The sequence below is a fragment of the Charadrius vociferus genome, unplaced genomic scaffold (assembly GCF_000708025.1).
Source record: "Charadrius vociferus isolate BGI_N301 unplaced genomic scaffold, ASM70802v2 scaffold1077, whole genome shotgun sequence".
In the NCBI taxonomy this organism is placed as follows: Eukaryota; Metazoa; Chordata; class Aves; order Charadriiformes; family Charadriidae; genus Charadrius; species Charadrius vociferus.
This window is the reverse complement of record NW_009649168.1, coordinates 1258009-1274814: the sequence shown is the minus strand read 5'-3', so window position 1 is coordinate 1274814 and position 16806 is coordinate 1258009. Positions and strand designations below refer to the sequence as shown.

Genomic DNA, 16806 nt, shown 5'->3' with positions numbered 1-16806 from the left:
GACAGACACACACTGACACACGGGACGTTCCCTCTTGAACATCAGGAAACACTTTTTCACTGTGCGGGTGACCGAGCGTTGGCACGGGTTGCCGGGGGAGGTGGTGGAGTCTCCATCCTTGGACATAGTCAGAAGCCATCCAAACGTGGTCCTGGGCAACCAGCTCAGGGGGTTGGACAAGGTGACCTCCAGAGGTACTCTTCCACCTCAGCCACTGTGATTCTGTACAGAGTTTCTTTAGGGTAAATCCTTTCCTAGCAGGCTGTGGTGCTGTAGGCAGGGTCCTTCGTGGCGGTGATGGCCTGGGGCATGGGGTGTAGGCCGGCATGCAGGAGCAGTCTCCCCTCGCCTTTCCCGTTCACTGCGCAGACCCCCCGTTGCAGGGAGCATGGCTGAACACAGCCCGAGTGGGCACCTGGCTGCCACGACTGAGAGCGCCCCGGTAGTGGTGGGAGCTCTTCCTCTGGGCAGCCGGCACTTGCATCAGCCGTAATGACGGAAGAAAAGTAGAAGAGGAGTTGTGGGAAAAACAGCCCCTGGAAATGTGCGTTTGGGCAATGGCGGTTGTGCTTTCTGCTGTCCCTGTCAGAGTTACGGAAGAGAGGAGTGGGTGCGTGGTGACCTTGCTGTGTGGGACAGAGAGTGGAGCAGAGGAAGGCAAAGCTGCTGCAGAAGCGGCGTGCTGTCCTTCGCGGGCTCTGGCAGCCGGAGGGGAGGTGCAGGAGTGTGGTCCAGGCGGCCACGCAGTCGCAGGCGGGCGAGTGAGGGAAAGGCTGAAGCAGGGTATTTGCTAGAGCAATGGATGTGTCTTGACCGGGGCCAGGACCCCGGTGGCTCCCCAGGGGTGTGATGTGTCTGTCGGTCACTACTCAGACTGGTTGTCTCTTCAGGGGCTTGCAGGCAGGATTGAGCGAGTTGGTTACTATCTGAGCATTTGGAAGCTAAACTCCTGCAGGGATAGGATGTGGTGAGTGAAGAAATGGATCCTGGAAGATTTTGCGTGCCCTGTCCCAAAAAGGATGGCTCTTGGGCTGTGTGCTCCAGTTTGCCTTGAAGAGAAGGCATGTGCAGAGAATGTCTGAGGGTGTTGGGTATGGTGGGAATAAACGGTGGCAGCCGTGTAAAACATTCCTACTTGCACCAGCTGGTTGGGGATCTGTCCTGCAGCACTGAGTCCTAGCACTGTGCATTGCTGCTTGGCAAAATTCTCTCAGTCTTCTGGTATGGATGTGGCTCATTCCCTGCAGCTCTGGGAACATGTTATCTGGGTGTGTGTCAGAGGTTTTCTGGTGCTGCCTTGGTCTTCACCCTCTGAACCTGCTGGGGCGGCTGCCTCCACGCTGCTTAGACTTCTACAAAGGACAGAGTGGCCGGTTGTTGTGACCCCACACAGCCTATCTGTGGTGGCCCTTGTAACGTAAAGGGGGTCATGGCTTTATGGTGATGTCAGCCCTGAGGGAAGCCTGGAGCCTCACCTCTGACAGTTGCACCGAGAAACGGCAGCAGGATAGCTCATGTTTAACTTTCTTTCTGTCCCCACCTTGGGTCATGTGTGAAGCTGCAGCATTCCTGGGGCGTGCAGTCAGCTCCAGTCTGAGTCAACTGCTGTTCTCAGTGTTGCTAACCTGAGCGTTCGCATACTGTGAGTCAGGTTAAAAAACCATGACTCTAAAATAGTACGTTGTGGGTTCTGCCCGTGTGTCCTCTGGTATAAAAGCCTTTAGGGCTTACACGTTTAAAGTGTTTGGGCTTTTTTTTAAGCATGGGTAAAAGCTTACTTTCAAGAAACAGAATTTCATCACTTCAGAAAAAGACTGTAAGTTGAAAGATACAGATACATCTTTCTCATCAGTACAAAAGTCTTAGGACCCATGGCAGAGGTCAGGCTTAACCTCCTTTTGCCATGTAATTAAGATTAGCATTGCATTTACTGTGTCCAGGGGCTGTGCTTTACATGGCCATGGGTCTGATGAGGTGGAACTCCATTCCTCAGCACGATACGCAGAAGCTTTGAACGAGTTAATAACTAGAGTTGCTTTGTATCGAGATGGAAATGACTAAGCATGCCACATTCCTGAAGTGTTACTTATTTTGATATAAAATCTGCTTGTTTGGTACTGCCCGTGTCCTTTAGGCATCAGCATGGCAGAGTTTTGGTCAGAAAAGCTTCAGGTTTGTTATGGAGCTGAATAGAGTGGGAGTAGCTGAGAACTCTGGAAGGGTCCTTTCTGCTGTGGTCGTTGTCCCGTCATCCCTCCAGGACTGAGCTGGCGGCTTCCTTAGACTTCAGAAGACCAGAAACTGTCTTTTATTTGGCTACCAGCACAGGAGGCTTGATGACAAGGAGGTCTCTTGGGTGGTTAGAACTGCACGGCTCTCATAAAAGGAGCAACAGATCACTTCAGAACTGCATGGGCTTGCCAAGTCAGTGATTCGCATGTTCTCATGCCTGGTGTGCAGCAGTATAAGGTAAGGTGGTGTGTTAGTGCCTTTGTTTAGCTAACCAGTTGCCGGTGTGAGCCTGGTAAGGGGGGGTTGTGGGGTACCGGCAGCACCTGCGATGCGTGGGCTTGACCTCAGCATAAAAGAGTATTTTATTCTTGAACGGCACTGGCAGCATTCTCTCCTTGAGCATGTGGTTTCAGGAAATGGAATTGTCTTGAGACTTTCCATGGAAAATGCTTAGCGTGTTCTCTTGCTTTCGGAATTGGAAAAAGAGTCAGGGCTTCCTATCATGTGATGTGACTGTGCCTCATTCTTCTGCTTGGGATAAAGATATGGAAGCTGTCTTCAAACAGCGTGGATCAGAAAGGCTGTCTTTTGGGAGGAATGGGTGATACTTTGTCTAGAAATTATTTAATTTCTATTCACCCAAAACTAGTGCTTTCAATGAAATAATTCGTTATTCTGGACTACACCGAACTGCTGTAAGTACTAATGCAGTAGAGGTGATAAATTTGTCCTCTGTGGAAATACTGGGAAGCATCCTAGAGCCACTGAAGGAGTTTGGAAGGAGAGGTCAGGAGAGCAGCAGTCACGTTAAGTCTGGTTAGTTTGTGAAAGGAGTGATGCGTGTGGTCCCCAAGATGCAGGTGCTGACTGCCTGACTCGGGTGGCCTCTACCAGTTTTGTGTCCCTAAGCTGTGTTTTGGCCTATCTTGGACTGTGTCTGAGGGTTACTTAGCTTTGGATCAGACCACCCCAGTCTGCTCTTTCTTCACCAAAGATCAGTCTCTACCCGTGCCCTGGCTCGTGTGATGAGCTTAGATTAAATGCCTAGTTCTTGATAGCAGCCACCTGTCCTGCAAGCCTGGACAGGTGAAGGGTGGCATTCTTCTCCTCGGTTGGTTATTTTGGAAGATAGAGTTCAGGGCTGTGGCTGGTGGAGCAGCACTGAGCAGGAGAGAACGTCGGGTGCTTTAAGCTTGTGCTCTGCTGTCTGTGTCTGAGATGAGCCTGGAGCCATGTATTTCTAGTTGTATCTGGTAGTTCAAAGATCAATGACATGCCTGGGAAAGACCTTCTCTGTTGCACTCAAGACTGAATGGCTTCTTAGGTAAGTGAAGCTTATTGCTTCACCTTCTAAGTAATACTGCTTCTCCAGCTGGTGCATGGAGCTTCACTGGCTGGATGAGTAATATTACTTGGTAGGTTTATGCTGCAGGAGGAGAAATGAACTCCGTGTGCATCCTGTTTGTGCATACGGGTCTGTGTAGCTCTGGATGCTGCCGTCAGGTGATTGCTTGAGCGCTGGGTGAACTGCTTGAGCTCTGGGGATTTGTCAGGGAGCCGAAGCAGAGGCAGCACTGCGGAGATAGTCTCACCGGAACCTGTGTGCTGGCTGGGGCTGTGCTGCTCCACCGTGCTTCTCAGTTGCTGGTTGGGCCTCGTCAGTTTTGTCTGCCCTTTGGCCTCTGTCGGATGCCTTTTAAAACATCCCCTGGCTGCAAGCCACAGGCTGGGCACCACTGCCCTTCAGTCTCTCTGGTGGCAAATTTAGGTCAGGTGTTGACAAGAAGAACATCAGACAGGTTTTTACTTGTGTTGTGCAGCAGGAGAGTACTTCTGGAATGAGGACTGCAGTTGGGCTCTTCTCCAGTCCTCACAACTGTCCTGGTCCTCCTGTGTGAAGCGGCAGATGTCCTGCTGCTGCTGACCCTCTGGAGAAGTAGATGTGGCTCTCTTTCTGCAGAGCTGGCGTGCTATCTTGTACCTTGCTGTGTTTCTGCTGTGTAGGGAGCTCTGGTGGAGACACCGTGCTGCAGCGGGTTGGCGATGTGCTGCCTGAGGTGCTCTGAGCAGCACAGAGCATCAGGAGAAAGGGAGCACTCCCGCCTGTCCTGCGTCGGTGCGAGGAAGGAACCTGGGGCTGTCTGAGTGCTCTGCTGCAGACGGGCTCTGCTGCTGCGTTCCTCTGCCATTAAATAATTTCCTTGAGTTTGGACCCTTGGGATCCCTGGCTGTGTCTTGTTCCTGTTGTGGTGTTTTGTTTGTTTCTTAAGCCAGCGAGACCTCTACTTCCTTTTGTTATCCCTCCCAGATGTGTGCTACAGCAACAAGCTTTGTGGGGAGCGCACTCTGGAAGCCGGTCTTGAACATGTGATTTGGGGAGGAATGTTCTTCAGCAATTGCCAGAGAGCAGCTGAGAGTTCCTGGTGGTGTGCGTGGCTGGAGTGCAACTGATGGTTCTTTTCTTCTTTTTGTCCGCAGGTCGTGCTGGCAGGCAGTCCTTGCAGAGCTGACACCCAGGGGCTCTTGGACACTGCTAGGTGCTTTGGAGTCTTGTGCCAACTTGATGTGTGCAGGACACGGGTGGACCTGGACACGGCTGGAGATGGGGTGTTTTTAAGCACATTGGCACTTGCCATGCACCCAACAGGGGCAGTGGAGAGTAGCTTCTCCCGCTCTGCTGTGCAGACCCTCTCCCGGAGCCACTGCCGCAACATCAAACAGAAGATCTCCCAGTGGGAGGGGAGGACACGAGGGTGCTCCAGCAAAGAGAAACAGCAGCTGAAGGACTTTGGAGTAAAGTATGATCCCAGCTGCGATGCTTTACCCAAGGTGAAGCCAGAACATGCAGAGAAGGGCAGAAAGACTGGGTCCAAAGATCCAAAGAGCCTTGGTTTGGACTTCAGGGAAGATGCACGGAGCTGCTTGCAGACTGATGACTGTGGTGTCTTCAAGCCCTGTGCATGCAGCCTAGCATCCCAAGCCAAGCAGAAAGGAGTCTGGCAAGCAGACTTCCTTGACCCAGGAGTGACACTGCCCCCAGGGAACTTCTATACCTCACAAGATCTGTGGAGGAGAGTAGATCCCCTTCTGCCTGGCAAAGCCCCACCATTTCCCTTGGACCTTCAGAGAAAGCAAGGGAGGTGTGGCTCCACGGAACAGGAACTTAAAATCAAAGGAGTGGACTCTCTCTGCAGGGCAGAGAGGAGCTTGAAAAGCATTTACTCTGAGGCTGAGGGGCAAGAGGAGGAGTCAGCTGCTGTCCCACCACCCAAGCCCCGCAGGACTTTCCGCTATCTTGCAGAAAAGGGTGCTAGTAGCTGTAGCGATGCCAGTGCTACCAGGGAAGCTCCCCTACAGAAACAGCATGGAGGAGACTTGGTGTCTTCCTCCAACAATCCTGAGAAGAGAATAGCCAGCACGAGGATCAGAGGGAGAACCCAGAGGTACATTGATTCATCTCTCATGTCTGAAACGTGTTTCCTTAAATCAGTTTCTAGATGGGTTTAAGCAGCTTGCTTGCCACGATCTCCTTGTGGAGGTGCTAGTACTGATGATGCCCCTGTTGATGGGGAGGGGATATTTCTGGATGAAAGTATCCCCTTTCTGGCATCGTGAATGCACTGCTTTTGCTGCTGATAGTCTTGCAAAGAAGGCCAAAAGCTCCAAACAGATGTGCATCCCACACCTTAAAGCAGAGCTGAGTGACAATATTCTGGCCCCAGGGAGAGTGCTGCCTGCTTCTTGCCCTGTGCTTGTCCTCAGCTGCAATTTCTGGATTACAGAATAGCTTTCTCTTGGGTCAGTACAGCTGCTTTCCTGTGAGTGAAAGATTCACTTGTCGCTTAAAGTTGGCGGCCGTCAGTTGTTGCAGTAGGTTTGGCTGCTGTTCCCTCTTTCGCATATGCAGGTCTCGTTACAGAGTAAAAAACCTCTGAGATGGCTTGGTGCTCGTTCTGCTGACCGATGAGCTGCCTCGGGCAGCTGTGCTGGAGAGCAGCGTGAGCGTTAGAGTGGGGATGTGGCCAGGACTCCTGAAACCTTCTTTCACAGTGGCAAACTGTGCAGCAACAAACAAAATTTTATGACGATGGGCTAAATCCCTGCCGTCTCCTTTGTGACTTCTGTGCCGTAATTCTGAAATGGAGGCCAAGTGTATGAAAAAGCAACCTCACAAATGCAATAACACCCTTAGCGTGAGCAGTAGGAGAGGTCCAGTAGAAAGCAGTGCCCTCATTCTGAGTATTGCTTCAAGTGCTTAGTCTGCAAAACATGTTTTGGGTTCTTGCCTCTGTGACAGGATGGGACTCGCCATACCTGCTTGCAGTGTGCTTGGCCATGGAGCCTCCAACTTTATTTTTAATTTAAAAATCTCCCAGAGTAAGTGAGTAGGACTCGCTTGGTGTGCTAGTTTTGGCTGGGATAGAGTTAACTTTTTTCATAGTAGCTTGTGTGATGCTATGTTTTGGATTCATGATGAAAATGGTATTGATAACACACCAGTGTTTTAGTTATTGCTGAGCAGCGCTTACACAGCCTCAAGGCCTTTTCTGCTTCTCACGCTGCCCCACCAGCGAGCAGGCTGGGGGTGCGCAAGCAGCTGGAAGGGGACACAGCCGGGACAGCTGACCCCAACTGACCAGAGGGATATCCCAGACCATATGGTGTTGTGCTCAGCAGTAAAAATTGGGGGAAAAAGGAGGAAGGGGGGTGACATTTGGAGTGATGGTGTTTGTCTTCCCAAGTCGCCGTTATGCGTGATGGAGCCCTGCTTTCCTGGAGATGGCTGAACACCTGCCTGCTGAGGGGGAGCAGTGAACGAATCCCTTCTTTGGCTTTGCTTGTGTGCGCAGCTTTTGCTTTACCTATTAAACCGCCTTTTTCTTGTCCCACGCATTTTCTCACTTTTACCCTTCTGATTCTCTCCCCAATCCCGCTGGGCGAGAGCGAGTGAGTGGCTGTGTGGGGCTGAGCTGCCGTCTGGGGTTAAACCCCACCACTTGGAAATCAGAGAGTCCAGAGTGGAGCATCCATGTGCTTGATGGCCCCAAGGAGGACCATACTCTGCGTGGACTGGAGACAGAAACTCGCTGGTACATGCAGATGCCTTTAGGAGAAGTTACGCTGGTTTTCCTCTAGGAAATCTTTTGAGTTTGAAGACATCCAGGGCTTCCGCAACCGCATGGCAACCACCAACTCCCACAGACTTCGAGAAGAGACAAATGGCACTACAGGATCCAGGCTCGTCTACACACAGTCAGAAGACAACATCTACGAGGACATTATCTGTATGTGCTTGTGCTTCTGGGGGATGCGCTCACTTTATTTAAGGGTAGCAAATTTGCTGGGGCGGGAGGAATGAAGATGAGAATGCATTGAGGCCCTTTCCAGCTCTGTGACTTTTAAGGTCTTCCCCATCTGGGATTCTTGTTGATGTTAGTAACTGTCTGGATGTGAACAGCGTGATTTCAGATATCACGGAAGGTTGCTAGAATTGGCCGGTGCTAAACTGATTTCTTTATTAGCTCTTCAAATGCTTTGCTCGAGTGCTGCACAGAGATCAGTATGAATGCTGACAAAATTACCTGCTTTGTGATAGAGCTACTTTCTCTGCAGTGGTAGAAGTGTTTTGTTTTGCTGAGTCCATGTACAGCTTGCCAAGTTGATGGCAGTGGGTTGGAAGGATCTTTAAGTGGTGGGAACCTAATGCGTCTTAAACCAGGTCTTTCTCAGACCCTGTTAAGGCTTGGCAGACAACTGCACACTCTCCCTGCTTACATCCCTTGCAAGTATTTAGGACATTATCTCCTTTCATAAATCCCCCGTCCAATGATTTTTCCAGGTCCTGCAAAAGAGAACCCCTATGAAGATGTCAGAGCACTGCCCTTACCCTTGTGGAAGGTCCCATCTATCTGGAAGCTACGGCCCCCCCGGAGCACCATCAGGGCTCCCAAGGTAGGGTGAGGGGATTAAATTGTCATGTCATGTAAATTGTCACAGAGGGTCATCCTCACAAGGGCCCTGTTTTGTGCTCTCCCCCGGTCCCCATTCCCCACTGCTACGTTATTGGTTTTCCTTATGTTTTATTGTTTGTTATTAATGTAAATGATAATGAACAGCCATGGCAGTGGCAGTTGATTAAGCTGCTAAGGAGCGAAAGAATTGGAACAAGAGCATGTTGATGAGATGATTGAGCGTGTGGGGTGGGGGTGGGATGGAGAGCTTGGTAGAGCAGGAGGCTGCAGGAAGTTTATCATTTGTAATGTGACTCTTTTGACTCTGAGCTTGGACCAAAACTTAATCCTATGCTTAACCATCTCTTCTGTTTTCTAGCCTCCCCCAAAACCTCCCTTCCTCAGTCGCAAGACTCTTGAGCTAAAGCCCTCCCAGACAAGTTTCCAAGGGAAAATGGTGAAGGACACAACCCTGCCTGTCACACTGACCGAGTGGAAGGTGTTCCAAGCAGTAGAGGCTGCTAGCAAGAGAAAGAACTCGCCCTGGGTGAGATTTAAGCATGAAACATTACTTCTTGAGTGGCGTTTCAAACCCTTGTTGCTTGGTCTAGCACCTTCTAAAGTGCTTTGTAAGTGGTCATAGAACTGTGTGTTGGCAGGTATGCTGTTTAGCACTGCTGTACATGTGGACTAGTGACCCTGCTCAAACCATTTCCCTTCCAAGTAGCAGGGTGGGTGTTCAGGGATCAAAAAACAGAGTGCCAGTTCTAGTTGGGGCAGCGGTGATTTTGTTGGCCAAGACTCGGCAAAGAGAGTACTAGGTGTTGACCTGCAGATCAGTGCTGTGTGAATACTAGCTCTTTCTTGTGTGTTGTCATTTAAGCCTTGTTCCCAATGCTTCCATGAAGTGTAATAATGTTGATTTTGTGCTGAATGCAGTACAGGAATGCAAGGAAGCTCTCTGTGAGCTGAAGGGTCAGCTCTGTAGAACTGTGTCCCTTGCTGATGATGACTTCTCAGACTGACCCTTACACTGTGGCTGCAGGCACCGAGTTGTTATACGGCTGACAGTGTGGGGCTGTTGTGGGCAGCTGGCCGGGCCCTGGGTGACTTGGCATGTCGGCTTGGAGTTATTAACTTGCCATCAGGAACATACACTTGCAGCTGTTTCATAGCCTGGAGGTGAAGAGCAGCTTTTAGGGATAAGTCCATTCTCCCCTCAGCTGCCCCTGGCCACTCCTGCTTCTGTGCAAAGGCAGAGATGCTTCCGAGGCCAGAGTAGTGAGAAAGGCTTTTAATCCGATAGAGGATTCCGTTGTAATTCTCATTTGATGCCTTGGGAAACTTTCTAGATATCGGTTACCTCATGCCTCAGTGTTAAAATGCAGCATGTGCTCTAGGACAGCTGCAGCTTTGACTGTAGTGGCACTTTGTGCATGGCACTCAGATTCCAGTTGTGGTAGTGGCAACAACTTACTTTTGCCACGGTAAAATCATTTGACTTCTGCAGATTGTTGTTTCTTGTGAAAATTGGGTGTATTTGCTGAAATTGCACAAGACTGAGAGGCAGAGTTGGAAAGCTGCAAAATACTTTTCAAGCATTAAGTACTTTAAAGTAACAAGCAACTTCACTATGTGTTCTTAAACGAACTGTAGGCCTGGAAAATCAAGAAGGAGATGGCAAGATTGTAAAAATGCTGTGATGGAGAGTATCTTTCATTTGGAAGGGGAAAAGAAAACATTCTCCAAAGCCTATTTCAAAAATCTGGTAACAATTTACATGCAGGGAGCACACTTTTCTCTTTTTGCTCACAAGGAATTGAGCCAAGATTGCTTGAGAGATTGTGAAAAGGATTGGAGTCTAAAAAGAAAAAACTTACTTATTGCTTAAGAAGCACATAGCTGCCTTAAACACACCCTATATCTTTCACTGGTGATTCAACTGCACAAAAATCAGAACAGAAATGGGAATCCTCTAGGTAAGGCTGTATGGTAGAGGGGAAAGAAGGCAGATTTTGCTGGAGAAGCGCTACTTTCTGCTGTGGGTTGTTTTCTTCCTTGCAGCCTCATGCTAATGCAGAGAATGGGGAGAAATAGATCTGAAAAGGAGAAGAGCCTAAGACTAGTTTGCTGAGTTGGGGATAAAGGTTTGAGCTGAAAAACAGGTTCTCTTGCTGAGTATCTTCCTTTTTATGCAGTATTTGTGGTGACAAATAGCTGGGCTCCACCCTCCTACATTCAGTGGGAGCACATAATGAATTCTTAGCTTGAGACAAGAATCAACTTGACCTGCTTACTGCATTTAGCGTAAATCCTTCTTCACAATGAAGCGATAGCCGATAGCCGCCTTTGACATGCAGAATCAGGCAGCCACCCGCAGCATTGTACGCCTGGCAGCTGAGAGCGGAGTCCAGAGACCTGTGATGGGAGTAACAGGAAGCATTAGGATTTTGCTTTAAATGCTGTTGTGAGCAGTGTAAGGAAGGTTAACTGCGTGACTTGGAATGTCTGAATGGTGACCCGTCTTTCATGCCTGTAGCTCAGTCTGCATTGGGTTATGTTTGTTTCCAAATTTTTTCTTCCAGGGGACCAGGTCTGTGGTGTCCCTGCAGCATAGGCCCGTTATTATGTCCCACTGTCTTTCTTCACCTATGCAAAATTAAAGCACATAATCCTTTCATTTCAGCAAACTACTTGGGGACAATGACTGCTTAGAGCAGCTTTGTTCTGTGCCAACATGGTGCTTTGGAGAACCTACTCTAGCTGTCTGACATCCAACTACAGAAGCAGACTTAAAAAACCAAACCAAACAAATAAACAAAACCCAAACCCCCAGCTACACTGAGACAGCTCTGCTTTTTCTGGGCTTGGAAAGAAATGGGATGCTTGAGAGCATGTGGAGTTCAGGGTCCTTTGTGGTGGAGTGTTAATAAGGTATTCTTGCAAGTGCCTTTGCAGTTGGCATCTCTAATAGAAAATGGAGTTCTGATGCCAGACACGTTGGTGCTTCGGCTATCTGTTTGGTAAGCAAAGTATGATAACTTCCAGAATGCTTGTACAGTTTGGTGTCAGCTTTGAGTTGTGCTAACAGTAATCTCTCTCTCATAGCAGAAATTCTGTGCTCATTCATTATTCAGTGAGCTGTGCGAGAAGTACTGGAGCAAGCAGTCTCTGAGTCGCTGGCAGGACTCAAGCAGCCTTTCCCCAGTGCTGCGGTGCCAGATGGCGGCTGTTGGGCTGCCGTCCTCTTGGTACCTGGGCCCTTTTCTGCACCCCCACATTAACCTCTGCTTCTGCTCTGGATTTCAGCTGGTACTAAAAGTACAGGAGATCTTTGATTCTAAGCGTGGAAAGAAGAGGGTGAAGTTGCTCAGTCCTGCTGGGAGAGAAGCGCCTCCAGTGAAAGGTATAGAGGTCTCCAGCAGTATTGTCTTTGCTATAAACCTCTTGAGAGGCACAGTTCCTGCGTGTCCTGGGGTCCTGCTCACAGGCCAGGCACCACCACCTCCTGCAGCTCCTGCTGGGCCGACTCAACAGTGCTAAACCCCATGTCTTGCACTGTTGAGCTTTCAGCACCAGTAGGATTGGAAACACTTGCCTAACCCAAGTTTAACACTGTCACAAATGGAAGATTCCACTGTGATTCCCAAAGAGCTGGGCTGCTGGTTAAAAGTGCTTTTTAAAAAAAATCAGAACAAACCCCAAAATTCCCCACATAACCACTTGGCACAAGAACTACCTCTGACTACTCCACTCATTGCTTTTGTGCCTCTAAAGTGATATTCTCATGTTCTTACGATTTTGTAGCCATGGTATAGTCTTTAGAGCATATCTTGTTCAGCAACTCTGTTAACTTTTATAGCAGCATCTAATAACTACCTGGTTTCTGTTCTTTGCCTGTGTTCACCTGACCTACAGGTGGTTTACTGGAAACAGTGACTTGATATCAGCTCCACTTTTTGAAATGCACTGTTGTAGCACATTTGCCAGTACCAGCTCTTCTTTGCTGATGCTTTGAGCAGGAGAGGTGGGCAGCCCTGAGTGATGTTGGTCTGATGAGTCTAAAGTTCTCTCTCTTTCCCAACTTTGGGTGTTGCCCGTCTTCCTTCTGCATGGCTAATAAGTGAAAACTGTGTGTGTTTCAGGTGAAACCAGTGGGAATGAAAGTGATACGGAAAATCAGCCAAAAAGTGAGTGACTCATAGGGGCTGGTCCTGTCCCCATAGCGCTACCCATTTGGCTAATGCTCAGATGGGGTAAGCACACTGATTAGTTGTGACTTCTGCCGAGACCGAGAAGGGAACATCTAAGAGGCAGCATGGCCAAGGCTGGGAGCTGTTGCTGTCACAAATCAACCTCTATTTCTGCCACTTCTCCTGAGCCCTTGACGTTTAATGCCGTTAATCTGCCAGTTGGTAGAAGTAGATTCATTTTTGGGTTGATAGAGTCACAGTTAACTAAGATATGTCCTGCAGGGGGTTGTCCCTAGATCACCTTTGCTGCTAAATCACGGTACCACAGAGTGGTAGGGGTTGGAAGGGACTAGTTATTTTCCCCCTACTTCCTTCCCTTGGTTCTGTTTTATACATACAGTGTTGTGAAATACCCTTTCCTCTGGGGAGAAATCACTTGGTTATTTATTATTTGTAATCATCACTTGGTTATTTATTATTTGTATGGTTCCACAGTCCTGAGTTTGATCGTGGGCCCAAACTACAGACTTGAAGTACCTGCTTGGTTTTAGCTGGTGTGGGAAGGACCAACGAGGTCTTAGTTTCTATGCTGGTAAGGTTTGAATGTGGAATGGCAACGGTTGGCCAGCAGCCCTGGTGAGAGACTCTGCTATGACCCTAAGCAAGTGTCGAGCAAAAAAGACCAATCGAATTGTTTGAGACGTTTCATTCCTTGGAGGGGAGCATACAGAGGCCTTAACTTGGAGTAGACAGCAAAGATCCACTTTTTATGTTAAGGAAAGTACTGGGGAGTGAAGAGTCTCTGCAGAAATAGCGATTGAGTCACTGCCTGAATGAAAAGTTGTTTCCAAAGTGTCCGGAATGTGTCATGGTGCCTGGGCCACAGGAATTTCTTACATCAGAGTGCTGTGCCTGTGCTTGTGAGCCCGTACTGCCTGTCAGGTCGTCCCAGCCTGGTGGTTTCTTGGCCAGGAAAGTGGCTCTACCTCTCTCAAACGCCTGTGCTGCGTTAAGGAGAAGCTGCTCCAGCCTGGCAGTTACCGAACTGGTGGAGCTGTGCTGCTTCTCACTGCCGGGCTCCCCTCACCCTTACGCGGCGCGGCGCTCTGAGGTGTCGCGGATGGAAATATTTGACACGGTTATGATTTAGCAGCAATTCAAAATTTATTAATGATTTGAGGCAGATCAAGAGGTTAAATTTTAGCAGCACTTAATCATTAACCAGTTTAAGGGTTTACAAGGTGATTTAACAAAATAATTGAACAGCTACTTAATTACGAATTTGAAAATGACAAGATTCACACTAACTTACTATAAGGTATTCAGATCAATATATTCGTATAAACACCAAAACATATAAACACGCACCATTCAAGGAGTTGCACACACACAACCCGAGTCTTTAGCTACGAGGACCGAGGTCGCTGCACAGTGGGAGACTCCAGTGAGCCGACGGGTGCCCCTTTTCTAAAACCAATATATATGTTTATAGACACAAAAACATACAAACACGCAGATAAGGAGACAGAAAGTATTTGGATCCAGTAAAATATATGAACATCCACACTTGTCAAAGCTGATGTGTATATTAGAAACACATAGATAGATAGATAGATGATGAAAGAGGGGCAGCCTATAGTTAAAATTCTGGAGTTTAGAGTAAATACAAAGTGTTGGCATTCCTCAGCAGGCAATAATGGAGACTGGAGAAGGTTGACTCGCCTTGGCCCTGTCACCCTCCAGCTGTTGGCCTGAGCGTCCCGGCTCAGGGGAGATGTGGCCGTGGCCCTCTGCAGTCCGGGACAGCTCAAATGGTCTCGCTGGAGTCGCGATTTATGGGGTCTGAGATAACTGACTTTCGCCAGGCACTCTTCCAGTCCGGCCCAACTCGGGCAGTGGGATGTTCTGGTACATGCCACCAGTTGCCCAGGCCCAGAACTTGCTAGATCTCGTGGTTCTGGTATTGCCCCCCGTCTTTGTGCCGCGATCCAGGTACTGTCAGGGGGTGATCGATTATCCACTCCAAGCGACAGGGGAGGCGGGAACCAGCGGCGCTCAGGGGTTCCCACAACATTCTGGTCCGTTGCCCTTCGCTTTCTTCCCTGTTTTATGTCAGGTTGTTACATGGCCCCGGTGGGGGGAAATTGCGCCAAGCAGCGAGTGGCCTAAGGGGGTGGGGGGCTGCACCCCCACAGCCGTGGGGAAGGCATGTCCGTGTCAGGAGCACGCTCGCTGTCAGGCGAGAGGGATTTGCAGAGCTGCTGTGGGGCAGCGCTGCTCTGTCCCGAAGGGGTCTGTGCTGGAGGAGCTGACGGGGGCCCACGTCCCGCAGGGCACAGCAGTGATTAGGCAAAAGCACCCGTCTCTTCCCCCTTCTCAAGGAGGTGATGAGTCCTCTTCTGTGACCTGTAGGTGTGTGGCAGTGACAGCCACAGGCCGGTTTTGGGTTTGTTCCTTTCTTCAGGGCGACACAGGTGCCTGCTGCAGGTGCAGCCAGCCTCCAAGAGGAACCCACACTACCAGACTCTGGAGAGGGATTTGATAGAGCTTCAGGAGCAGCGGCTGTTTGAGCTCTTTGTGGTGGTGTCACTGCACAAGAAGGCGTCTGAGATGACTTACACGCCACAGATCATACAGCAGTTTCCCAGCAAGGTAGGAGCTGTGTGGAAACCTGCTCATAACACGCACTCGGCAGCTGCTCATTTCTTCTTGAAGCGTCCATCCCTTACTAAACTCTGTACTGGTAAGGCTGGCCCGCTGGTTAGCATACAGGTGTGGAATATGAAGCACCTTGCTCCGTTACAGACTACTGTATAGCCCCGGGCAGTCGTTGAATCTCTTGTTGATGACTTTCCTGTCTTTTTTTGGAACTAGGAAGGCTGCAACTCTAATTCTTATTGCCTGGAAATACTGTAAAGCCACACGGTACTGCGGTACACTGCTGATGCAGCCTGCAGGAGAGGAGAGGGAGTGCAGTGCTCTGCTCCCAAAGCGGGCATGACCTCGTCCTGGTAGTCTGTGACTTATAAACAAGGAGTGAAGCAATTTGCCTGATGGTGCACAGGAACTAGAATCACAGGGCTTTTATGCTTATTTATACTTCCCTGGGAAAAAAAAAAATTAAAATGGCAAAGCCATGTGTACTAGCCCCCAGAAAGCTGAGGAGAACTGTAGAAGTTAAAGTACCTTAGCTACAACAAGCCGTTTGAAATAAGCTTTCTTTCTGTCTGTTCAGCTCAAATGGATGGCAAAGCCGGGTGTGTGGCTCTGAATTATGACTCGGTGTACACAGTAGTTACTGAGAAGCTGAGAGGATGGAGCCTTGATGCTTGCTTCACTGGTTCCAGATTGAAGTTAATATTCAGTTGTTATCGTCTAGGCTTGTACCTGCTGCCTTCCCCCCCAAAAAAATCAGAACAAAACAAGTAATTCTATCTGTGCTACCAGGAATATGCCAGAGATTATTAAGGAATTTGCATGTCATCCAAATAGAGAGGGAGATGCCAGATTCATTAAGGGAAGTTATGTGGGACTCCGGCAGGATCCATAGTGTCCAGCTGCATAAGGGATTTGTGTGCAAATAACTCTAATGTCTTAAATGTGTAAATGTTTTGGATTCGCAAAATGAATAAGGGTCTACAACCAGAAAGAGTGCAAAGTCTTAATTTAGTGGGTAAAACTGAACGTACATAAAAAATATCTGCTAAAAGTGCAAACTTCAGGGTATTAAGAGGATGAAAGGAATGTAACCAGATTTAGCTTTTCCCTGGTGGAACCTCTCAATCTGTTCATCGCCTTTGGGAAGGGCAGTGTATTGTTCTTTTCCTGCTGCCCGAGCCATCAGACCCAGCTGTACCATGTGGCTCTTTACTGGCTTTTACAAATGCACTAACAAAACAAATTATTTTCTCAGTGTTTATTTATCCTCTGCTCAAATTTAAGTGTTTTGGTGAGTGACTTATACAGGACAGTTTATCGTGTTGGGATTTTGCAGGAAACATTGCCCAGCAATTATGGAGGTGTTCTGATTACAGATTTGTCTCCCTTCTAAAAATAGCCTTGCTTCCAAGTACTCTGCTTGTCACCCTCTTCTTTGGGCTGCAGGCCCAAGGACATCAAAGCTTTTGTACAGCTGTTACTCTGTGAAAATGCTGTACTGTTTTCTTAACGGCTCCTTCATGCTGTCACAGCCCGGGACACTGGAATAACCCAGATCAGTGACTGAGAGTACAGTGTCTAAAATCAGCGTTATGCAATAAACTTTCCTCTTCTCAGGCACATTTCCTACTTAAATGTGATCTCTCTTATTTGAACTCTTAACCATTCTATGAAAACCTTCCTTTTGCCCCAGTTTTGAGCATGAAAAGTCTTTGAGGGATTTGACTTAAGCCCACACATGGTAACTGGAACATGTGATTCAGACACACTCT

General features: G+C 48.7%; 2 protein-coding genes across 2 annotated transcripts in view; both read left to right on the top strand.

The window, feature by feature from the left end:
* Positions 1–850, top strand: part of AMPD1 (adenosine monophosphate deaminase 1) — an 11962-nt gene extending 11112 nt beyond the window's left edge. The window contains exon 14 of the mRNA XM_009888478.1: positions 590–850. Coding sequence (XP_009886780.1) covers positions 590–850 — 261 coding nt within the window. The remainder of the gene's footprint in view (positions 1–589) is intronic.
* Positions 851–4866: 4016 nt separating this feature from the next.
* The window catches only part of DENND2C (DENN/MADD domain containing 2C), an 18537-nt gene continuing 6597 nt past the window's right edge, over positions 4867–16806 (top strand). The window contains exons 1-7 of the mRNA XM_009888477.1: positions 4867–5675; positions 7369–7517; positions 8072–8184; positions 8563–8730; positions 11493–11589; positions 12329–12373; positions 14841–15028. Of these exons, the coding sequence (XP_009886779.1) occupies positions 4867–5675; positions 7369–7517; positions 8072–8184; positions 8563–8730; positions 11493–11589; positions 12329–12373; positions 14841–15028 (1569 nt within the window). The remainder of the gene's footprint in view (positions 5676–7368; positions 7518–8071; positions 8185–8562; positions 8731–11492; positions 11590–12328; positions 12374–14840; positions 15029–16806) is intronic.